General features: G+C 49.4%; 2 protein-coding genes across 5 annotated transcripts in view; both read right to left on the bottom strand.

Moving 5' to 3' along the window:
* Positions 1 to 4,184: 4,184 nt before the first annotated feature.
* Positions 4,185 to 8,759, bottom strand: LOC132380640 (tubulin alpha-1B chain-like). The gene is made up of 5 exons (XM_059949587.1): positions 8,742 to 8,759; positions 7,575 to 7,797; positions 7,271 to 7,419; positions 5,026 to 5,706; positions 4,185 to 4,518 (listed from the first exon to the last, which is right to left on the bottom strand). The coding sequence occupies exons 1-5, from the start codon at positions 8,742 to 8,744 to the stop codon at positions 4,219 to 4,221; spliced, it is 1,356 nt and encodes a 451-aa protein (XP_059805570.1). The 5' UTR covers positions 8,745 to 8,759; the 3' UTR covers positions 4,185 to 4,218.
* A 6,141-nt stretch (positions 8,760 to 14,900) lies between these two features.
* The window catches only part of tfe3a (transcription factor binding to IGHM enhancer 3a), a 48,748-nt gene continuing 39,255 nt past the window's right edge, over positions 14,901 to 24,393 (bottom strand). For all 4 annotated transcript variants that reach the window (XM_059949580.1, XM_059949582.1, XM_059949581.1 and 1 more), the window contains 2 exons: positions 18,083 to 18,230; positions 14,901 to 16,234 (listed from right to left, as the gene is read on the bottom strand). In XM_059949580.1, coding sequence (XP_059805563.1) covers positions 15,830 to 16,234; positions 18,083 to 18,230 — 553 coding nt within the window. In that variant the 3' untranslated portion in view covers positions 14,901 to 15,829. The remainder of the gene's footprint in view (positions 16,235 to 18,082; positions 18,231 to 24,393) is intronic.

Genomic DNA, 24,393 nt, shown 5'->3' with positions numbered 1-24,393 from the left:
ATCTAGGTATTTCAATATTCAATGAGATCACCTCCCTCATTCTTAATTGCAGCGAGTACATTTCCAGAGACGTCAAATGTTCCTCATACACGAATCCTTTCATTCCCAGGATCATTCTCGTGAACCACCTCTGGACCCTCTTCAATGCCTTATTAAGCCTCAAGATTACATCCTTGCGTTTGTAGTCTAGTCCTGTCAAAATCAATGCTAACATTGCGTTCGTATTCCTTCACAAAGACTACACAGTAGTCCATGTGTATTCTCCTCTGCATCCTGCGAATCTTCATCTAACTTATACTATAAACTATTGCAATAAAAGCCATCTCTCCATGATCGTTTCTAAATTAGTTACTGTGCCTGCAGACCAACCCTTTGGTACATCCACACAGTGGCCAGTTTATTAGGTGCAGGGGTGGAACCTGGTGTAGTCTTCTGTTGTGGCCCATCCTCTTCAAGGTTTGATGTGTTGTGCATTCGGAGATGCTCTCTTCTGCACGCCACTGTTGTAAAGCGTGGTTGTTCGAGTTGCTGTCACTTTGAACCAGCCTGGCCATTCTCCTCTGACCTTTCTCATTAACAAGGCGTTTCTACCCACAGAACTGCTGATCACTGGGTGTTTATTTCATTTTTCACACCATTCTCTATAAACTCTTAAAGCAGGGGTTCCCAACATGGGGCCCATGGACCCTTTGCCTGTCCATGGTTTTAAAAAAAGGTTGCAAACGCCTGTCCTAGAGACTGTTGTGTGTAAAATGCCATATCAGCAGTTACTGAGATACTCAAACCTCCCCATCTGGCGCCAACCATCATTCCATACCCAGAGTCGCTTAGATCACATATCTTCCCCATTCTGAAGTTTAGCCTCAACCTCTTGACCATGTCTGCATGCTGTTATGCATTGAGTTGCTGCCATGTGATTGGCTGATTAGATATTTTCATAAAGAAATGTGACTACTGATTCTATGTGGAGTGAGGTTTGAGGTGAGTGGGGCACCAAACCTCAATGACCACTCAGAGGGTGGTCATTGTGGAGTGAGCTGCCAGAAGGAGTGAACTGAGGCAGGTATATGAATAGTGGTTTAAAAAAACTTAGGTACGTGCATCAGAAAGAGGGATATAGGCCAAATGCAGGCACATGGTACTAGCCTAGATGGGATTCGTGGTCAGTATGGACAATTGGGGCCGAAGGGCCTGTTTTTCTCTCTCTGACCTCCTTACTACATCGCCCTTCGGCATCTTGCACTCTTCAATGTTTCTCCAAGGATTATCACCTTGTGGTGGTGGAATGGCTTGTGAATTCCCAAGATCTCAAAAGTGATACCATCTGTTGCTTAGGAGCTCAGTCGCTCATCATGGTAAGGTTAAACGGGAAGTTCAATAGACAATAGGGGCAGGAGTAGGCCATTCGGCCCTTCAAGCCAGCACCGCGATTCACTGTGATCATAGCTGATCATCCACAATCGGTACCCCGTTCCTGCCTTCTCCCCATATCCCTTGACTCCACTATCTTTAAGGGCTCTATCTAACTCTTTCTTGAAAGCATCCAGAGAATTGGCCTCCACTCCTTTCTGAGGCAGAGCATTCCACAGATTCACAACTCTCTTAGTGAAAAAGTTATTCCTGAACTCCGTTCTAAATGGCCTACCCCTTATTCTTAAACTATGGCCTCTGGTTCTGGACTCCCCCAACATCAGGAATATGTTTCCTGCCTCTAGCATGTCCAACCCTTAATGTTATATGTTTCAATCAGATCCCCTGTCATCCTTCTAAATACCAGTGTATACAAGCCCAGTCACTCCAATCTTTTAACATATGACAGTCCCGCCATCCCAGGAATTAACTTCGTGAACCTACGCTGCACTCCCTCAATAGCAAGAATGTCCTTTCTCAAATTTGGAGACCAAAACTGAACACAATACTCCAGGTATGATCTCACCAGGGCCCTGTACAACTGCAGAAGGACCTCTTTGCTCCTTACTCAACTCCCCTTGTTATGAAGGCCAACATGCCATTAGCTTTCTTCACTGCCTGCTGTACCTGCATGCTTACTTTCAGTGACTGATGTACAAGAACACCTAGATCTCATTGTACTTCCCCCTTTTCCTAACTTGACACCATTCAGAACGTAATCTGTCTTCCTGTTCTTACCATCAAAGTGGATAACCTCACATTTATTCACATTAAATACATCTGCCCACTCACCCAACCTGTCCAAGTCACCCTGCATTCTACTAACATCCTCCCAAATTTCACACTACCACCCAGCTTTGTGTCATCTGCAAATTTGCTAATGTTACTTAATCCCTTCATCTAAATCATTAATGTAAATTGTAAATAGCTACGGTCCCAGCACCGAGCCTTGCGGTACCCCACTTGTCAGTGCCTGCCATTCTGAAAAGGACCTGTTAATCCCTACTCTTTGTTTCCTGTCTGCCAGCCAATTTTCTATCCATACCCCCAATACCATGTGCTCTAATTTTGTCCATTAATTTCCTATGGGGACCTTATCAAAGGCTTTCTAAAAGTCCAAATACACTACATCCACTGGCTCTCCCTTGTCCATTTTCATAGTTACATCCTCAAAATATTCCAGAAGATTAGTCAAGCATGATTTTCCCTTCATAAATCCATGCTGACTCGGATCGATCCTGTTACTGCTATCCAAATGTGCCGCTATTTAATCTTTTATAATTGACTCCAACATCTTGCCCACCAGTGATTTCAGGCTAACTGGTCTATAATTCCCTCTCTCCCTCCTTTCTTTAAAAGTGGGATAACATTAGCTACCCTCCAATCCTCAGGAACTGATCCTGAATCTATCGAACATTGGAAAATGATTACCAATGTGTCCACGATTTCTAGAGCCACCTCCTTAAATACCCTGGGATGCAGACCATCAGGCCCTGCGGATTTATCAGCCTTCAGTCCTATCTGTCTACCCAACACCATTTTCTGCCTAATGTGAATTTCCTTCAGTTCCTCTGTTACCCTAGGTCCTCTGGCCACTATTACATTAGGGAGGTTGTCTATGTCTTCCTTAGTGAAGACAGATCCAAAGTACCTGTTCAACTCATCTGCCATTTCCTTGTTCCCCATAATAAAATCACCCATTTCTGCCTTCAAGGGCCCAACTTTGGTCTTAACTATATTTTTCATGTTCACATACCTAAAGAAGCTTTTACTATCCTCTGTATTCTTAGCTAGCTTACCTTTGTACCTCATCTTTTTTCCCCATATTGCCTTTTTAGTTATCTTCTGTTGCTCTTTAAAAGTGTCCCAATCCTCTGCCTTCCCGCTCATCTTTGCTATATTATACTTATTCTCTTTTATTTTTAAACAGTCCTTGACTTCCTTGTTAGCCATGGTCGCCCCCTACTCCCCTTAGAACCTCTTTGGAATGAACCGATCCTGCACCTTCTGTATTATTCCCAGAAACACCTGCCATTGTTGTTCCACTGTCATCCCTGCTAGGGTATCCTTCCAGTCAACTTTGGCTATTTCCCCCCTCATGGCTCCATAGTCCCCTTTGTTCAACTGTAATACTGACACTGCCGATTTTCCCTTCCCTTTCTTAAATTGTAGATTAAAAGTTATCATATTATGGTCACTACCTCCTAATGGCTCCTTTACCTCGAGTTCCCTTAACAAATCCGATTCGTTACACAACAGGTTCCAACCAAGATTTATCAAGTACCGTGCGGTGACTGCCTCTCACTCACAGACAGTCTCCATTAAGGAAATAACACCTTAGGAGAACGTCATACTCAACGAGTGATCATAATACCAGGACTACACTTCAAATTAGGTCTTGAACCAGAGAGCATAACTTCACTCACCCCAACACTGAAATGTTCCCACAGCTTCTGGACTCACTTTCAAGGACTCTTCATCTCATGCTCTCAAATATTTATTGTTTATTTATTCAGTATTATCGTTTTTCTTTGTATATTTGCACGGTTTGTTGTTATTTTTTGCACACTGGTTGTCCGTCTTGGGTGCGACCGTTCATTGTATTTACTCTGAATATGAAACAGCATCTCAGCGTTGTATATGGTTACATATATATATGCTTTGAAATAAATGCGCACAGTTTCAAAGACTTATTTCATAATTTATTTTCAGAATTATAATGCTTATATTGTTAAAACTTATTTCCTAAGTCTTAAATCGTTCCGTAATGATATTAGAAAGTTGATGCGAAATTTTAAATAATATCATCTACTCCTCTTCTTCCTCCTCTGCATTGTCAAGTTCGGCGGAGTCCACCGCCACCTCTTGGTAGTCCTTCTCCAGCGAGGCCATGTCCTCCCGCGCGTCCTGGAACTCCCCCTCCTCCAGCCCCTCGCCCACGTACCAGTGGACGAAGGCCCGCTTGGCGTACATCTTGTCGAACTTGAGGTTCAGCCGGCTCCAGGCCATGGAGATGGCGGTGGTGTTGCTCAGCATGCAGACGGCGCGCTGCACCTTGGCCAGGTCGCCGCCGGGCACCACGGTCGGGGGCTGGTAGTTGATGCCCACCTGTAGGGGGCGGGAGGCGAGAAGAGAAAACAACTCTTTAGTTGTTTGTACCCCTCACCTCTCCCCAAAGGTAAAGATGTAAGAACAGAGGAGACCGCGGCCCGTTGGGGGGAAATTGGGGTCTTGTACGAAGAGAAGGAACAACCGGGAAATGATCCAATTCCTTATTCCCTCTCCCACATGGACTTAGCGTTTACGAATCGTGCACGTTACCGGGTAGAACGAGGCCATTTAGACAATGGCATCTCTACTGGATGCGAGCATAGCAATCCAACCCGCCCCCTTCCGGGCATGACGGAAGATAGGCCTGCACCCAATGATACAGGCGGAAATAATCCCAGCGGGATGTCCGCATGGCGAGGCCGGCTTGGATCAGGTTGTTGTCCTGTGAGGGAGGGGACGTCACTGAATCTGTGCAGATGTACTGTTCAGCTCTGGGGGGAGTTTAATCGTAATCAATCCCCGCCGCCGCCGCCGCTCCCTCCCCTTCTCAAACGGTCCACTCACCTTGAAGCCGGTCGGACACCAGTCCACGAACTGGATGGAGCGCTTGGTCTTGATGGTGGCGATGGCGGCGTTCACGTCCTTGGGCACCACGTCTCCGCGGTACAGCATGCAGCACGCCATGTACTTGCCCTGGCGGGGGTCGCACTTCACCATCTGGTTGGCCGGCTCAAAGCAGGCGTTGGTGATCTCGGCCACGGATAGCTGCTCGTGGTAAGCCTTCTCGGCCGAGATGAGGGGCGCGTAGGTGGCCAGCGGGAAGTGGATGCGGGGGTAGGGCACCAGGTTGGTCTGGAACTCGGTCAGGTCCACGTTGAGGGCGCCGTCGAAGCGCAGCGACGCCGTGATGGACGACACCAACTGCGCGATGAGCCGGTTGAGGTTGGTGTAGGTGGGGCGCTCGATGTCCAGGTTCCGCCGGCAGATGTCGTAGATGGCCTCATTGTCCACCATGAAGGAGCAGTCCGAGTGCTCGAGGGTGCAGTGGGTGACCAGCACCGAGTTGTAGGGCTCGACCACGGCGGTGGAGATCTGGGGCGCCGGGTAGACGGAAAACTCCAGCTTGGATTTCTTTCCGTAGTCGACGGAGAGTCTCTCCATGAGGAGGGAGGTGAAGCCCGAGCCGGTGCCGCCCCCGAAACTGTGGAAGATGAGAAACCCCTGCAGCCCCGTGCACTGGTCCGCCTGCGGGGATAGGAGAGCGAGAGTCGGGAGCAAAATGCCCAGACACTGCGGACCGAGTTACTTCTCACCGCAACTCGCGTGGGCACAAGGTTACAGGACGACCAATTACAACGCTTCGAGTACGGAGACAGGCCTTTCAGCTGACAATGTAGCGAAGAGCATATTAACTACCCATGTGCTGCTCAAAGTATGTTATTTGGAGATACAGGCCATTCCGTACCAGCAAAACCCATCTATTTAACACAAACCTGATCACGGGAGAATTTGCAATGACCAACTAACCTACTAACCGGCACGTCTTTGGACTGTGGGACGAAACCCACGCACTCACGCAACCCTCCTTACGGAGGGGCGGGGGTGGAATTGAATTTCGAACTCCGACCGCCGCCCCCCCCCCCCCCCGTGCCTGTACTGTTCATACGATTGTACCTGCGTCAACCACTTACCCTGGCAGCTCTCTCCTGACAGGGGGGGCGCCCTCTTGAGTGTAAAAGTTGTCCCTCATGCCGCTTTCAAATCTTTCTCCTAGACCTGTGCGCCCGAGATTTGATTTCCTCTGTGTGGTATCCACTTTTCTGTGGGCTCTCCTGGGTCAAATCTTGGGCTGTCTACCTTGTAGCACTCTGGAACGCTGTCTGGTCCTTGTTTCGTTCATCCTCATGACTAAATTCCCGCCGCTGCCTGTACGTTCTCCCCGTGACTGCGTGTATTTCCCCTGGGTGCTACGGGTTTCCCCCACAGTCCAAAGGTTGGTAGGTTAATTGGTCATTGTGCATTGTCCCGTGATTCGGCTGGGGTTAAATCGGGGGAAACCGAGCCATGCTGCTCAAAGATCGGAAGGGCCTATTCCACGCTGTATCTCAATAAATAAATGTTCCTGTCGGCCATCCTTTCCCCGCATTGATGGGGCGGACCTGTCTGGAGGACGTTGCGGATGCTCCTGGCCATTCATTGCCACAGGCAGCTGTGGAGGCCAAGTCATCTGGTATATTTAAAGCAGAGATTGATAGGTTCCTGATTCGTGAGGGCGTCAAAGATTACGGGGAGAAGGCATGAGAATGGGATGGAGAGAGATAATAAATCAGCCGCGATGGAGCAGAATCGATGGGCCGAATAGCCGAATTCTACCTCTATGTCTTACGGGCTGCCCAATGAGGGGGTCAAAAACAGATCTAATAGGGTTTTTTTAATTATTATTGGAAGTGTAGCTGTCTGCTCACAGTCAATGTTTTTGCTATCGCTCTGAGCAGGAAATTTTTTACACAGACTGAAAACTACGGGGCAATTTATATTAACATTATGTAAAAGAAAATACCGGCTGTTGCGGGGCAACAAAGGATATGTGCGTGGGAATATTTCAGTTACTGCGCGGCTGCGCATCCCGGAAAGTTGAGTGTTTACGCACAGTGACCGTTCGCCCCATCTGCGCCTCTCATCATTTTAAACGTTTCTATTCCAAGGCTCTTCTCGAGGGTCCAGGAACGTCCGAGCAGAATTGGGACGAAGGTTCGTCTAGTTGACGACGCCTTCTCAGGGTCCCGACGTTGGGCGCAAGTGTACCTACCACCTTCCGGATGCGATCCAGGACCAGGTCCACGATCTCCTTGCCGATGGAACAGTGGCCCCGCGCGTAGTTATTGGCCGCGTCCTCCTTACCCGTGATGAGCTGCTCGGGGTGGAAGAGCTGCCGGTAGGTGCCGGTCCGGACCTCATCTGTGTGGGAGGGAAGGGAGCCGAGAACGGGGGAAAGGGAAAGAGATGGCAGTGGGGATAATGAAGGACAGAAGTAAACAACCATGTTCAAGCGAATCGTTCCGATTGAACGGACCCTCCACGAATGGTCGGTGTCCCACCTCCCCTCTCCTTACCGATCACAGTGGGCTCCAGGTCGACGAAGACGGCCCGCGGAACGTGCTTGCCCGCCCCCGTCTCGCTGAAGAAGGTGATGAAGGAATCGTCGCCCCCTCCGATGGTCTTGTCACTCGGCATCTGTCCATCCGGCTGGATGCCATGTTCCAGACAGTACAGCTCCCAGCAAGCGTTACCGATCTGGCACCCGGCCTGGCCGATGTGGACTGAGATGCACTCGCGCTGCGGGCGCGGAAAAGAGACTAGATTAATAACTTGGCCAGGGCTTTACGGCGGCAGGCCGCTCCCAGCTTCTGATAGCCACCGTTCTCGCCAACTCAAAATATAAAAAAAATTCAAAGCGCAAAAAGACAGAACATCTGGATAACCTCCCCCACCTGGCTACCTCGGAAAAGCAAACTCAAAGACCCCACGCACCCACCCTGGACACTCTCCCCTCTTCTCCAACCCCTCCCCATTGGGCTGAAGGAGCGAGAACCTGAAAGCGCGTACTACCAGCCTCTTACCCACTATTGAAGGATAAGATGGACAGTTGGCCTCACAATCTGCCTCTATATGACCTTGCTCCTTGTCGTCCTCCTGTACTGCACCTTCCCTGCAGCTGTTACACTTCATTTTGCATTCTGCTGTTATTTTATCTTTTATTTATTTAGCGATACAACGTGGAGCGGGCCCTTTCGGTCCAACGAGCTGCGCCGCCCAGCAGCTCGTCTATTTTCACCCTAAGCCTAATCACAGGACAATTTACGATGGCCATTTAATCGGTGCGTCTTTGGGCTGTAGGGGGAAAGCGGAGCTCCCGGAGGAAACCCGCGCGGTTCACGGGAAGGCCGTGCAAATTCCTTACAGGCAGCGGAGGGAATTGAACTCCGCCGCCCCGAGCTGTAATAGTGTCGCGCTAACGGCTGCGCTACCGTGGCGTGTAACGAAGAAGGTAGGTTTTTCGCTGTATCGCGGTAGAAGTGGCACTAACAAACCCATTTACTACTGGGATCGCGTTCATTCCATACTGGGCGCTGACTTCCCTGCAATACCTCGCGGCAAGGAGCGATAGGATCTCCCGACCCGCTACCTCTACCAGAAAGAAATAGCCCTCTCCAATGATGAGCGGTCCCCGGGAAATGACGTCGCCCGTCCCGGCCGAAGTTCCATCCACGTGAGCTCACCATGTTCTCTCCCGGGACTGTCGCAGCACCTCACGGCCTCGGCTGCCCGCCCGCCCTATTTATGCAGGCAAGGCCGCCCTCTGATTGGCGTCCTCCGCCCTGTTGCCTGGAGAGCTGAGCATAAACACAAGTCCGGATTGTCCGCTGGGCGCCACACAAGTTCGCCACAATTGATAACTCCCGAAGCGCTTGACAACCTGATGAGACTTGATCTACCTCATCCAGCCAGCCAGAAACAGCCCCACCCCCCAAGACTTATAGTCAACTCACCCACCGCCCACAGTAGGGGCAAGTTACAGAAACCGGCCCTTTGGTCCATACCGCACTAATCGCCTGAATAGGAACAGAGAGTCGACGCATAATTTATTGTAAACAACTTTATTTATTGTATAAGGACTCATTTAACGAATGTTTTTTTTCTATGTAAATAACTTTATTTTGTAATATTTCTGAATAAAGTAATTTTGGAGAAAAATCGCTCTTGTTCGGTAGCCTTTAAAGCCTTGGAAACTAGCCTCGCCTCCACGGACTCTCCTCTCCCTCGCTGCCTCAGCAGAGCAGCCAGCATAATCAAAGACCTCTCCCACCCCGGACACTTTCTCTTCGCCCCCCCCCCAATCAGGCAGGAGATACAAAAGCCTGAAAGGAGTTGCACCGGTCTGAAGGACAGCTTCTTTCCCGCTGTTATAACAAGTTCAACATTCAGATAAACGCAACATCGTTCCTCTGGGGCTGCGGCGCAAAAAACACGGCGCATACAGCGTGCAATGCACACCGCACGTAGATCTGGCACACATGGTCACAAAATAGACAATAGACAGTAGGTGCAGGAGTAGGCCATTCGGGCCTTCTAGCCAGCACCGCCATCCACTGTGATCATGGCTGATCATACACAATCAGTACCCCGTCCCTGCCCTCTCCCCATATCCCTTGACCCCGCTATCTATAAGAGCTCTATCTAACTCTCTCTTGAGTGCATCCAGAGACTTGGCCTCCACTGGCCTCTGGGGCAGAGCATTCCACATATCCACCGCTCTCTGGGTGAAAATGTTTTTCCGTACCTCTGTTCTAAATGGCCTACCCCTTATTCTTAAACTGTGGCCTCTAGTTCTGGACTCACCCATCAGCGGGAACATGCTTCCTGCCTCCAGCGTGTCCAATCCCTTAATAACCTTATGTGTTTCAATCAGATCCCCTCTCATCCTTCTAAATTCCAGTGTATACAAGCCCTGTCGCTCCAATTATTCAACATTTGACAGTTCCGCCATTCCGGGAATTAACCTTGTGAACCTACACTGCACTCCCTCAATAGCAAGAATGTCCTTCCTCAAATTTGGAGACCAAAACTGCACACAATACTCCGGGTGGGGTCTCACCAGGGCCCTGTACAGCTGCAGAAGGACCTCTTTACTCCTATACTCAATTCCTCTTGTTATGAAGGCCAACATGCCATTAGCTTTCTTCACTGTCTGCTGTACCTGCATGCTTGCTTTCATTGACTGATGTACAAGAACACCTAGATCTCGTTGTACTAATATTAGCACAAGTCCCTGAGTGACACGGCCTGAAGGTTGACAGATTGGCATAAAGAGCGATGACAGTATACCGTTACTGGCACTATTGAGGAAAGACAGAAAATCGGTTTCTTAAGTTTGCATGGCCGGGGGGTGGGGTTAGTGGAGATGTGGCCCACTACCCGTTAAATACTCTCAGTGGCATGCTCTCAAATAGCCTCTGACAAACAAGTCCGGTTCCTGTCCTTCGCGTCTGGCTTAACTACTAAGCCCGCTGGATAGGAGAAGGCGCAAAAGCAGGTTATTGGGTTACCGACGCCTGTAACACCAGTCGCTTCGGGCAGACGGGGCTCGTCAGTCGTGGTTGGCAGCTGATCGGGGAGAAGGAAAACTCTGAGCTCAGGCCTCCGCTGCCCTGCGGCTGCACCCGCTCATGGGGAAGGCTTCGGGAGCGAACCCCGAGGGAAAAATCTGGAGCTGAGTCCCTGGGGACTGACTACCGACCCGTGCGACGCTGCTGGTGCCGAACTGTTATCGACCTCTGCCCGTTCCTTTGGGCTCATCAGCTGCGTGGAGCCTGTTACATGGGCAAAAACCTGCTCTCCACATCGGTACCGCCCTGGCTTGTGCTAGGACGCAACAATGACGGTTGGCCCTGATGGACACAGTCCTCTCTCTTTCTGTAATAAAATCAACAGTCTGGCATGTTTGCGGAGATCTGGAAAACTGAGAACGTCACTCCACTCTTTAAGAAGAGGAGGCAGAAGAAAGGGAATTGTAGGCATAGCCTGGCCTCAACAGTTGGGAAGATTTTGGAGTCAATTGTTAATGACGTGGTTTGGGGTACATGGAGGCCGTAGTCAGCACGGGAAAATCTTAATTGACAAATCTGTTGGAATTCCTTGAAGAAATAATAAACAAGGTAGACGAAGGAAAATCGGTGGACGTGTACTTGGATTTTCAGAATGCCTTTGCAAAGGTGGTGCACATAAAGCTGCTGGAGGAAGACAAAAGCTCGTGGTATTATAGGAAAGAGACTGGCATGATTGGAGCATTGGCCGATTGGCAGGAGGCAAAGAGTGGGAATAAAGGGAGCCTTTTCTGATTGGCTGCCGGGGACTGGTGGTGTTCTGCAGCGGTCGGTGTTGGGACCGCTTCTTTTTTTAACTTATGTCAGTGATTTGGATGATAGAATTGATGGCTTTGTGGCCAAGTTTGTGAACGACATGAAGATAGATGAGGAGCAGGTAGTGAGGGGGACTGCAGAAAGACTTCGACAGGACAATGGGCAGAGAAGTAGCAGGTGGAATAGTGTCGGGAAGTGTGTGGCCACGTTACTTTGGTAGAAGAAACAGAAGCATGGACTATATTCTAAACGGGGACACAATTCAAAAATCCGAGGTACATAAGGATTTGGGACTCCTCGTGCAGGATGGCTTAACTTGCAGGTTGAGTCGGTGGCGAGGAAGACAAATGCAATGTTAGCATTCAGTTCGAGAGAACTAGAAGCAAGAATGTGATGCTGAGGGCTATCTTGGAGTATTGTGAGCCGCTTTGGGCCTTAAGCTACGAGCTAACATTGATGAGGGTTCAGAAGAGATCCGCAAAAATTATTCTGGGAATGAAAGGGTTTTCGTATGAGGAGCGTTTGATCCTCTGGGCCTGTACTCGCTGCAACTGAAGAATCAGAGGGGATCTCATTGAATATTGAAAGACCCCGATAGAGTGGATTTGGAGAGGATGTGCCCTATAGTGGGTGAGTCTGGGATCAGAGGACATAGCCTCAGAATAGAAGGACGTTCCTTTAGAACGAGATAAATTTCTTCAGTCGGATGATGACGAATTTGTGGATTCATTGCCAGGGATGGCTGTAGAGGCCAAGTCATAGGGTATATTTAAAGCAGAGGTCGAAGGTAGGAGAATGGGTTTGAGAGGGATAATAAATCAACCATGATGGAATGGTGGAGCAAACTCAATGGGCCGAATGGACTAATCCTGCCCCTATGCCCCTGGGGTCTGTCTGCTGTGATCCAACGTGAGGGTCAAGAACATATCTCTTTTTCATTGAAAGTATTGATGCCCGCTCGCAGTACCTATAGTGAGGTGGCATATTAATTAAAATGATAATTAAAACCTAATTGCCAACGACATACCCGTAGGTCGAAAAGGGAGGAGGTCCTGAAGGAAGAGTATAGGGAGTTAGGCAGGAAGCTGACAAGCGGGATCGCCGGGGTAATAATCTCTGGATTGCTGCCTGTGCCAGTGAGGGTGAGAATAGGGTGACTTGGCAGATGAATGTGCGGCTGACGAATTGGTGGCGCGGGGGGTGCAGGATTCAGGTTCCTGGATCATTAGGATCTCTTCTGGGGAAGGTGTCACCTGTACAAAAAGGATGGGTTACACCTGAGCTCAAAGAGGGGAAGCAACAGCCTTGTGGACAGGTTTGCTCCAGCAGTTCAACGAATATTCTCGCCTGGGAGAGTGAGGGTTTAAACTAATTTGGCACGGGGTGAGAACCCGAGTGAAGAGGCAATACAGGTAGAGTAGTGAGACTGTGAGGGAGGTGAGGCTGTTGATAAGGGCAAAATTACAGTCTATGGGATGGGTTGAAGTGTGTCTTTTAGATGAGGGTCGGTGGGTTCAAGTTTGGAAAAATGAGGATAAAAAGAATGGGAAGGAGAGTGCAGGGGGTACTAATTCTCCAAAATACATAAGAGGCAAATTTTTAGAAACGTATAATAATTTAACTTCGGGTAACATGGGGACATAACTGAAGAGGGTGATAATACAGGACTGGAGGTTTTATATATGAATGCACCCAGTATACAGAATAAGATAGATGGTCTCGTGGCACAGTTAGAGATTGGCAGTATGATGTTGTGGATATCAGAGTGGACGCTGAAAGATTATAATTGGACCCTTGGGTACACAGCCTAAGGACAGCCGAGAAGGAAGAGGGGGTGGGGTAGCTCTGTTGGGAAAAATGTCCATAGACAGTAAAATCATCTCCTTAGAAGGAGGTGACATAGGATTGTTAGATGCAGGATCTCAGTGAGGTGATCACGGGAATGAAAGGGTTATAGTATGAGGAGCGCCTGAGGCTCTGAGCTGGTACTCACTGGAGTGAGGAGCAATATCTTATATTCCGTCTGGGTAGCCACCAACTTGATGACATAAATATTGATTTCTTCTTCTGGTAAAACAAAACTCCTCCCCTTCTTCTACCCCACACTCTGGATTCTGACCTCTTCTCACCCGCCTATCACCTCTCCCTGCGCCCCCCCACCTTCTCTAACTTCTATGCTCCACTCTCCTCTCCTATCAGATTCCTTCCCATCAGCCCTTTACCTTACCCACCACCTGCCTTCAAACCCCCTACCCCACCCCACACCTTTTTACTCTGGCGTCTTGTCCCTTCCTTTCCAGTCCTGAAGAAGGATTTTGGACTGACGCATTGACTTTTTATTCATTTCTATAGATGCCTGACCTGCTGACCCCCCCCCCCCCACCCCCCAGCGTTGCTTACAATACTCCAGATGTGGTCTAACCAGAGTTTTATAAGGCTGCAACATTGCCTCACATCTCTGGAACTCAATTCACCTACTACCAAAGGCCAACACTCCACACGCCTTCCTAACCACCCTGTCAACTTGTGTGGCAACTTTCACGTCCATAGATCCCCCACTTCCTCTACACTTCTGTTAACTCGCCACACAGCCCTCTATTTTTCTGTTGTCTATAAATCTACCTAAGAGTTTCTTAAATGTATCTGCCTCTACCACCATCCCTGGCAGGGCGTTCCACGCACCCACACCTCTATGTGTGAAGAACTTTAACATCACTTTTCTTCATTCACCTTAAAATTATAACCATTGGTACGATCCAATTTGAGTGTCGGGGTGGAGATGCGTCTCTACCAAAGGAGGTGTGAAGAGCTCCTCCCCTCCGCTAGCCTGCAGGTCACCCTTGAGCAAGGTGTAGCACCTGCTCAGCCCCTCGATCAGGGTCACGTGAAGCCATGGGAGCCAGTGGTGGGTGGTCACGTGAGCAGCCGGTGCAGATCACAAGTCCCGGTTACGCAATCACTGACGCCAGGCAATCTCTGATAATGGCCGGGGGGTCACTCGTCTTGTAAAGACACTGCCCAGAAGGAGGCCACTTCCGTAGAAAAATTTTGCTAAGAACAAAGATTGTGATTGCCCATGTCATATGTACATAATGATGGCCATCGTAAGCCATTTCCACCTGGGGAAAAGCTTCTGGCTGCCCATGCGATCTATGCTTATTATCTCGTACACCTCTGTCAACTTGTCTCTCATCTTCCTTCGCTCCTAAGAGCAGAGCCCCAGCTCACACAATCTATCCTCATAGTACAAGCTCTCTAATCCAGGCAGCTTCCTGTTAAATCTCCTCTGCACCCTCTCTAAGGCTTTCATCTCCTTCCTATACTGAGGTGACCAGAACTGAACTCAATACAAGTGTGGTCTAACCGGGCTTTTATAGAGTTGCACATCACTCCTGAAATGTTGCTCCAGGATTTCTTACATCTGCAGGATCTCTGGTAGACACAGATCAGAAGGACATGGAACAGCCTCACCCTGTTCCCCGAGAAAACCCCTTCCCTCCAATCGTCCGACAGATCAGGTGTTGGAAGTATATAAAATTTATTTTACAGATCTCTTAGCTGAATAATCACATTTACATAATGAATATACCCTGCTGGTTAAAAAATAAAATTGCGAATCTCCACTCTGGCCACCAGGAAACGCTGCCTTCATCAGGACAGAGGTCAAATTGACGGCTACAGTCCAGCCGTTCGTTAATTGTCCAACACTTGGGGAGAAGCTAACGCCCTCCTCTCCCCAAATTCACAGCCGGCTCCGCGGCACCGCTCCCAGGTCCGGTGAGATCCGGGACACTCAACTCTGGGAGGCTTCAGAAACAGTCGGGACCCGGGACGGAGCAGACTGGGAGGGGGAGGGGCGTAGAGTCTAGTTCAGTGGGTTGTGAGAGGTGACTGAAGGGAAGAGTCTGGACGAGAAGGGAGGAAATGAAGGGGAAGGTGTGATGGAATGGGGAGAAGGTCTGTCGGGGGAGAAGAATTACGATGAAGTGGGATCCATGAGGGAGGTGGGGAGGCGTGAGGGAAATGGGCAAGGGGGTGGTGAGGGAGGCGGGTGGAGGCTGTGAGGAAGGCTGAGTAGCCTTGAGGGGGATGGAAGGGGGCCATGAGGGAGATGAGCCAGGGGGCTATGAGGATGGGGAAGATGCCAGGAGGATCGTGGGACAGGGGGGTGGGAGGGGGAGGAAGGAATGGTGGGGATAGTGAGGATAGAGAGTGCTAGAAAGCAGAGTACTGGGAAGCAGGGAAGAACAGAGGCAGAGAAGAAGAGTACGGGGGGGATGGTGCAGGAGAGTCGTGGAGGAGGGGAAGGAGCTGGAGGGGCAAGGGAGGGGAGGGAGCCAGCAGGGAGGGAGGAGATTGTGGCTGAGGAAAGGGGGCCCTCATAGTCAGCCTCCTGCACTGCACACCCTCTGTCCCTCACCCTACACCTCTCCACCTTCCCCCTCGGCCTAGAGGCCAGGCTCCTCCTCCATGTTGAAGCTACTCCGGCGGCTGCTGCCCTTGGAGATGGCGGGGGAGACGGAGGAGAGCAGGGGGTCAGCTGCCCCCACCGGCGAGAGTGGCCCCTCCATTAGCACATCGCTCAGGCCCGAGTCCAGCTTCAGGGGGTAGGGCAGCTCATCGAGGGGCCCCAGGCCCAGCTCTGGTCCCAGGCCCAAGCCCAGCCCCAAGTCTGGCTCCAAGCCCAGCTCGAAGGGTGGGCCTGTCTCAGCCCCCGGCACCGGCGCAGCCAGTGACATACACTCTGCGGCTGACGGTTCCTGCTTGACGACCTGTGCAGCCAGCTGGGCAGTGCTGAGGCCCGAGGGGGAGGTCAGCGACAGGCCGTGTACCCGGGCCTGGATCTCCAGTTCCTGTGGAGGGGAGGGGGGGGAGAGAGGGAGAGTGAGTGTGAGAGAGAGAGAGAGAGAGAGAGAGAGGAGATGCAGTGCGAGACGGAGAACAAATGGAGGTAAAGAATGGGGTAATGACAGAGGGGGGCATTGGGGGAAGGGAGAGGGGGGGAGGGTGAGAGAGCGATACAGGGGAGGGAAGGAGGGGAGAGGGACAGAGAGATTCAAATGGAAAGAGAGGGAGAGAGCGGGGAGAGGGGAAAATGGAGGGGGGTAGAGAAAGGGAGGGGTAGAGAAAGGGAGGGAAAGAGAGGGAGGGGTAGAGGGAGGGAAAGAGAGAGGGAGGGTTAGAGAGAAAGGGAGGGTTAGAGAGAGAGGGGTAGAGAGAGAGGGGGTAGACAGAGGAGCAGTAGAGGGAGGGGTAGAGAGAGAGGGAGGGGTAGAGAGAGAGGGTCAGAGAGAGAGGAGGTAAAGAGAGGGAGTGGTAGAGAGAGAGGGAGGGTCAGAGAGAGAGGAGGTAAAGAGAGGGAAGGGAAGAGAGAGAGGGAGGGGTAGAGAGAGGGAAGGGTAGAGAGAGAGGGAGGGGTAGAGAGAGTGGGAGGGTTAGAGAGAGAGGAGGTAAAGAGAGAGGGAGGGTCAGAGAGAGAGGAGGTAAAGAGAGGGAAGGGTAGAGAGAGAGGGAGGGGTAGAGAGAGGGAGGGGTAGAGAGAAAGGGGGTAGAGAGAGAGGGAGGGTTAGAGAGAGAGGGGGTAGAGAGAGAGGGGGTAGAGAGGAGGGTTAAAGGGAGGGTAGAGAGAGAGGGGTAGAGAGAGAGGGAGGGAAAGAGAGAGGGAGGGTTAAAGAGAGAGGGTTAGAGAGAGAGGGGGTAGACAGAGGAGCAGTAGAGGGAGGGGTAGAGAGAGAGGGAGGGGTAGAGAGAGAGGGTCAGAGAGAGAGGAGGTAAAGAGAGGGAGTGGTAGAGAGAGAGGGAGGGTCAGAGAGAGAGGAGGTAAAGAGAGGGAAGGGAAGAGAGAGAGGGAGGGGTAGAGAGAGGGAGGGGTAGAGAGAAAGGGGGTAGAGAGAGAGGGAGGGTTAGAGAGAGAGGGGGTAGAGAGAGAGGGGGTAGAGAGGAGGGTTAAAGGGAGGGTAGAGAGAGAGGGGTAGAGAGAGAGGGAGGGGTAGAGAGAGAGGGAGGGGTAGAGAGAGGGAGGGGTAGAGAGAGGGAGGGAAAGAGAGAGGGAGGGAAAGAGAGAGGGAGGGTTAAAGAGAGAGGGTTAGAGAGAGAGGGGGTAGACAGAGGAGCAGTAGAGGGAGGGGTAGAGAGAGAGGGGTAGAGAGAGAGGGTCAGAGAGAGAGGAGGTAAAGAGACGGAGTGGTAGAGAGAGAGGGAGGGTCAGAGAGAGAGGAGGTAAAGAGAGGGAAGGGAAGAGAGAGAGGGAGGGGTAGAGAGAGTGGGAGGGTTAGAGAGAGAGGAGGTAAAGAGAGAGGGAGGGTCAGAGAGAGAGGAGGTAAAGAGAGGGAAGGGTAGAGAGAGAGGGAGGGTCAGAGAGAGAGGAGGTAAAGAGAGGGAAGGGTAGAGAGAGAGGGAGGGGTAGAGAGAGGGAGGGGTAGAGAGAGAGGGAGGGGTAGAGGGAGGGAGCAGTAGAGAGAGTGGGAGGGTCAGAGAGAGAGGAGGTAAAGAGAGGGAAGGGTAGAGAGAGAGGGAGGGGTGGAGAGGGAGGGTTAGAGAGAGAGGGAGGGGTAGAGAGAGAGGGAGGGAGAGAGGAGGTAGAGAGGGAGGGGTAGAGAGAGAGAGAGGAAGGGATAGATGTTAATATCTCCTTTCCAATAGATAGGGCCCTTTCCCCATCACAGAGGTCGTGGGTAACAGCGACGGCCATCGCCCCTCACCTGTATCCGCAGCAGCAGGACCCGGTTGGCGTGCTCCAGCTTCCTCTGCCGGGTTTCCAGCTCCTTGGAGCGGCTGCTCTCCTTCTGCAGCTTGCGGATGTAGTCCACCGACGCCTTTAGGATGGTGCCTTTGTTCCAGCGGGCTTCTCTGTAGGGTGGGAATAGGGTAGGGAGACAGGAGGGGAGACACCCTGAGATTGGAGAGCGTGCAGGGAGCCCGCGCTCGACACAGCGGCCTTGGATCACTGGGTCAAAATGCTGTCCCTCCCTCCCCACCACCTTACCCATCTACAACTTCCTCAGTAAGAAACTCAAGACACTCAGACAGGACAGAACAGAGAACAGTGAACACCACAACACACCAATTAACTAACCTCATAACACCAAATCCCTTCTGCCTGCACTGAGTGCATACCCCGCAGTTCCCTGCACATTTAAATGCCTGTCTTACTTCGAGATACTGCGCAGAGTAGGCCTGTAATGAGCCCTATAGGCCTCTGCGGGGCGCCAGAGAGCACTGACGCCGAGGGCTTTTCAGTAAACCTGAATTAGTTAATGGTTGTTCGATGAGAATTATTAATCGTTTACATTGAGCGACTCGCTCTTGGTAGCTTCGCCGTCTGGTCGAGGGGCTACTGCACCGGATTGATACAAGCTACAGTAAGTTGTAAACTCAGCCAGCTCCCTGCTGCGCAGTGGCCTCCCAAGAAACCAAAAGGCAGAGTCCATCATTCGGGCTCTCCATCATCTAGGACATGCCTTGTTCTCATTGCTAACATCAGCGAGGAGGGCACACATTCAACAACTCATGAACAGCTTCTTCCCGTCTTCCATCAGATCTCTCAATGGACATTGAACCCAAGAAAACTATAAATCCTTCTAACTGTAATATACAGTTTTTATTATGTATTGCCAACAACAAATTATAGGACATATGCCAGTGATATTAAACCTGATTCTGATTGTGATTTCTGGTGCGTTCTGCTTAGACTCGTTCAGGTTATTTTGAGAGGCGTGTTACTTGTATTATTTAGCAGGTTAACCGACACAGTATGTCTTTGGGTTGCCAGAGGACCCGGAGAAAACCCACGCATTGCAAGGGGAGGACGTAGAGCGGCTCCTTACTCCACACTCCGGCAGGCCCTGAGCTGTAACAGCATTGCGCTAACCGCCACACTACTGCGTCAAACAGCCTGTTAACCTCCATCAACACTCCAGGCAGCGCATTTCGGGAACCTGCCGCTCTGTGTAAGCAAGAAACACGCCCCTCAAATCTCCTCTGAACGTCTACACTCCACAGTTCTACTTGAGCCAATCACCTTCGTCACCCCCTTGAAAACAATCAAGTTACTAAATAGCCCACATAAAACCATGCTGACTGCCTCTGATCAAAGAACCTGACAGCATAGGTTGGACTTTAACCTACTCTAAACTCAATTTAACCCATTCTGCCTACATAACCCTCCATTTTTGTATCATCCATGGTCTCCTAAATGACCCTAATGTATCTGCCTACACCACCGCCTCTGGCAGTGTGTTCCACACACCCACCAATTACTGTATAAAAAAACTTACTTCTGACATCCCCTCTACTTCCCTCTAGTCACCTTAAAATGATGCCCCCTCATATTAGCCATTTCTGCCCTATCCACTCGATCTGTGCCTCTTATCATCTTATACACCTCTCTGAAGATACTTCTCATCGTTCACTCCAAGGACAAAAGCCCCAGCTCATCAATTTACCTTCCTAAGACATGGTAGCGGTAGGGCAGCGCTGTGGTTAGTGCGACACTTTAACCATATAACATATAACCATATAACAATCACAGCACGGAAACAGGCCATCTTGGCCCTCCTAGTCCGTGCCGAACCCTTAATCTCACCTAGTCCCACCTACCCGCACTCAGCCCATAACCCTCCACTCCTTTCCTGTCCATATACCTATCCAATTTTACCTTAAATGACACAACTGAACTGGCCTCTACTACTTCTACAGGAAGCTCATTCCACACAGCTATCACTCTTTGAGTAAAGAAATACCCCCTCATGTTTCCCTTAAACTTCTGCCCCCTAACTCTCAAATCATGTCCTCTAGTTTGAATCTCCCCTACTCTCAATGGATACAGCCTGTTCACGTCAACTCTATCTATCCCTCTCAAAATTTTAAATATCTCGATCAAATCCCCCCTCAACCTTCTATGCTCCAATGAATAGAGACCTAACTTGTTCAACCTTTCTCTGTAACTTAATTGCTGAAACCCAGGTAACATCCTAGTAAATCGTCTCTGCACTCTAATTTATTGATATCTTTCCTATAATTCGGTGACCAGAACTGCACACAATATTCCAAATTTGGCCTTACCAATGCCTTGTACAACTTTAGCACTACATCCCAACTTCTGTACTCAATACTTTGATTTATAAAGGCCAGCGTTCCAAAAGCCCTCTTCACCACCCTATCTACATGAGACTCCACTTTCAGGGAACTATGCACAGTTATTCCTAGATCTCTCTGTTCCTCTGCATTCCTCAATGCCCTACCATTTACTCTGTATGTTCTATTTGGATTATTCCTGCCAAAATGTAGAACCTCACACTTCTCAGCATTAAACTCCATCTGCCAACGTTCAGCCCATTCTTCTAACCGGCATAAATCTCCCTGCAAGCTTTGAAAATCCACCTCATTATCCACAACACCTCCTACCTTAGTATCATCGGCATACTTACTAATCCAATTTACCACCCCATCATCCAGATCATTTATGTATATTACAAACAACATTGGGCCCAAAACAGATCCCTGAGGCACCCCGCTAGTCACCGGCCTCCATCCCGATAAACAATTATCCACCACTACTCTCTGGCATCTCCCATCTAGCCACTGTTGAGTCCATTTTATTACTCCAGCATTAATACCTAACGACTGAACCTTCTTAACCAACCTTCCATGTGGAACTTTGTCAAAGGCTTTGCTGAAGTCCATATAGACTACATCCACTGCCTTACCCTCGTCAACATTCCTCGTAACTTCTTCAAAAAATTCAATAAGGTTTGTCAAACATGACCTTCCACGCACAAATCCATGCTGGCTACTTCTAATCAGATCCCGTCTATCCAGATAATTATAAATACTATCTCTAAGAATACTTTCCATTAATTTACCCACCACTGATGTCAAACTGACAGGTCTATAATTGCTAGGCTTCCTTCTAGAACCCTTTTTAAACAATGGAACCACATGAGCAATACGCCAATCCTCCGGCACAATCCCCGTTTCTAATGACATATTAAAGATCTCCGTCAGAGCTCCTGCTGTTTCTACACAAACTTCCCTCAAGGTCCTGGGGAATATCCTGTCAGGACCCGGAGATTTATCCACTTTTAAATTTCTTAAAAGCGCCAGTACCTCCACCTCTTTAATTGTCATAGGTTCCATAATTTCCTTACTTGTTTCCCACACCTTAGACAATTCAATATCCTTCTCCTTAGTGAATACCGAAGACAAGAAATCATTCAAAATCTCTCCCATCTCCTTCAGTTCCACACATAGCTGACCACTCTGATTCTCTAAGGGGCCAATTTTATCCCTCACTATCCTCTTGCTTTTAATATAACTGTAGAAACCTTTCGGATTTACTTTCACCTTATTTGCCAAACCAACCTCGTATCTTCTTTTAGCTTTTCTAATCTCTTTCTTAAGATTCCTTTTACATTCTTTATATTCCTCGAGCAATTCCTTTACTCCATGCTGCCTATATCTATTGTAGACATTCCTCTTTTTCTGAACCAAATTTCTAATATCCCTTGAAAACCATTAACCTCTCAAACCTTTAACCTTTCCTTTCACCCTAACAGGAACATAAAGATTCTGTACCCTCATAATTTCACCCTTAAATGACCTCCATTTCTCTATTACATCCTTCCCATAAAACAACTTGACCCAATCCACTCTCTCTAAATCCCTTCGCATCCCCTCAAAGTTAGCCTTTCTCCAATCAAAAATCTCAACTCTAGGTCCAGTCCTGTCCTTCTCCATAATTATATTGAAGCTAATGCTATTGTGATCACTGGACCCGAAGTGCTCCCCAACACATACATCTGTCAGCTGACCTATCGCATTCCCTAACAGGAGATCCAACACTGCCCCATCTCTAGTCGGTACTTCTATGTATTGTTGCAAAAAAAACTATCCTGCACACATTTCACAAACTCTAAACCATCCAGCCCTTTTGCAGAATGAGCTTCCCAGTCTACGTGTGGAAAATTAAAATCTCCCACAATCACCACCTTGTGTTTACTACAAATATCTGCTATCTCCTTACACATTTGCTCTTCCAACTCACGCGCCCCATTAGGTGGCCTATAATACACTCCTATCAGTGTTACTACACCTTTCCCATTCTTCAATTCCACCCAAATGGCCTCCCTAGAGGAGCTCTCTAATCTATCCTTCCAAAGCACCGCCATAAGATTTTCTCGGACAAGCAATGCAACACCTCCTCCTCTGGCCCCTCCTACTCTATCACACCTGAAGCAACTAAATCCAGGAATATTTAGTTGCCAAACACACCCCTCCTGCAACCATGTTTCACTAATAGCTACAACATCATAATTCCAGGTATCAATCCACGCTTTAAGCTCATCCACCTTTCTTACAATGCTCCTAGCATTAAAATAGATACATTTAAGATACTCTCCATCTCCTCCTCTCTTTCCATCCCTAACAATGCATTCAAATTTATTATCCTTTTCTTTCTTCTCCGCTACATCTTCGGGCTGAGCGCATCCCTTCTCCATCACCTGCCTTTCCTCCCTCACACACTGTCTATTTACTTGCTCCACTGGTGAACTAACCTCCTCTCCCATAGTCTCCTCAAATAGTCTCCCGCCCCCCCATCTTACTAGTTTAAAGTCCGCCCTGTAGCCCTAGCAAACCTCCCCGCTAGGATATTGGTCCCCCCACGATTCAAGTGTAACATGATCACACATGACCTGTGTTCAATTCCTGCTGCTGCCTATAAGGAGTCTGTACATTCTCCCCGTGACTGTCGGGGAACAGAAAGCTCTTGACCATCTGCACTGACACAGACAGGGACATTCCGCCCTACTTCCTGAAGCCAGTGACCAGCTCCTTTATTTTGCTGAGCTGACCCCTCCCTTCCTGTGACCGCGCACAGTCCGAAGACCAACTGGTTGCTAGGTTTGTTGGTCATTGTAAGTTGTCCCGTGATCGGACTGGGATTAAATCAGGTTATTGCTGGGCCCTGTGGCTCGAAGGGCCAGAACGGCCTACTCTGGCAACAAATAAATAAACATGCTTTCTAATCCAGAAAGCATCCTGAAAATCTCCTCTGCACTCACATCCTTTCTATAATCAGATGACCAGAACTGAACAGAATACTCCAAGTGTAGTCTAACCAGGGTTTTGGCTCAAACTCAATCCTCGAATAATGAAGGGCAACACACCATACACCTTATTAACCAGCCTACCAACCTGTGCAGGAACTCTGAAGGATCTACGAACGTGGATCCCCAGGATCACTCTGTTCTTCCACGCTGCTAAGAATCCTGCCATTAACCCTGTATCTGCCTTGTATCTTCCACACTAAGAATCCTGCCATTAACCCTGTATCTGCCTTGTATCTTCCACACTAAGAATCCTGCTATTAACCCTGTATCTGCCTTGTATCTTCCACACTAAGAATCCTGCTATTAACCCTGTATGTGAATCGCCTCATGCTTTTCTGGATTGAACTCCATCTGGCACGTTTCAGCCCAGCTCCCCAGACATGTCCTGTTGTAACCGAAAACAACTCCCAACACTACCCACAACTCCACCAAGCTTTGTGTCCTCAGGCCATGGTTTTCCAATCGCTTGGGCAGCCTGTAAGTTCACAAATTTCACCTCACGTGCCGGTGATGATAAATCTGATTCAGTCCCTCAGAATCCTCTCTGACAGCTCCCCCTAGTGGTGCGCATGTTCAAGACACAGGTACACTTACAATGTTGAACAGACATTTGATCAGGTAGAGACCATAAAAACAATAACACATGGGAGCCGAATGAGTCCATTCGGCCCATCAAGTCTGCTTTGCTGATTAATTTCCCTCTCAGCCCCAATTGCCTGCCTTCATGCCCTGACTAATCAAAGATCAACTTCTGCCTTATATGTACTCAATCACGTCGCTCCACAGCCACCTGTGACAACGAATTCCGTAGGTTCGCCACCCTCTGGCTAAAGAAATTGCTCCTCATCCCCTTTCCAAAGGACATCCCTCTATTCTGAGGCTATGTCCTCTGATCTTGGATG

This window comes from Hypanus sabinus, chromosome 24 (genome assembly GCF_030144855.1).
Source record: "Hypanus sabinus isolate sHypSab1 chromosome 24, sHypSab1.hap1, whole genome shotgun sequence".
In the NCBI taxonomy this organism is placed as follows: Eukaryota; Metazoa; Chordata; class Chondrichthyes; order Myliobatiformes; family Dasyatidae; genus Hypanus; species Hypanus sabinus.
Note: the sequence above shows the minus strand (reverse complement) of the source record. Positions and strands in the feature narration are given on the sequence as shown.

What these genes read in the sequence shown, in the direction of transcription:
- LOC132380640 (XM_059949587.1), bottom strand. An exon ending in CCTGGAGCCCACTGTGATCG is followed by an intron (nt 7,420 to 7,574) that starts GTAAGGAGAGGG and finishes CCTCCCACACAG; the next exon opens with ATGAGGTCCGGACCGGCACC. An exon ending in TGGATCGCATCCGGAAGGTG is followed by an intron (nt 5,707 to 7,270) that starts GTAGGTACACTT and finishes CTATCCCCGCAG; the next exon opens with GCGGACCAGTGCACGGGGCT.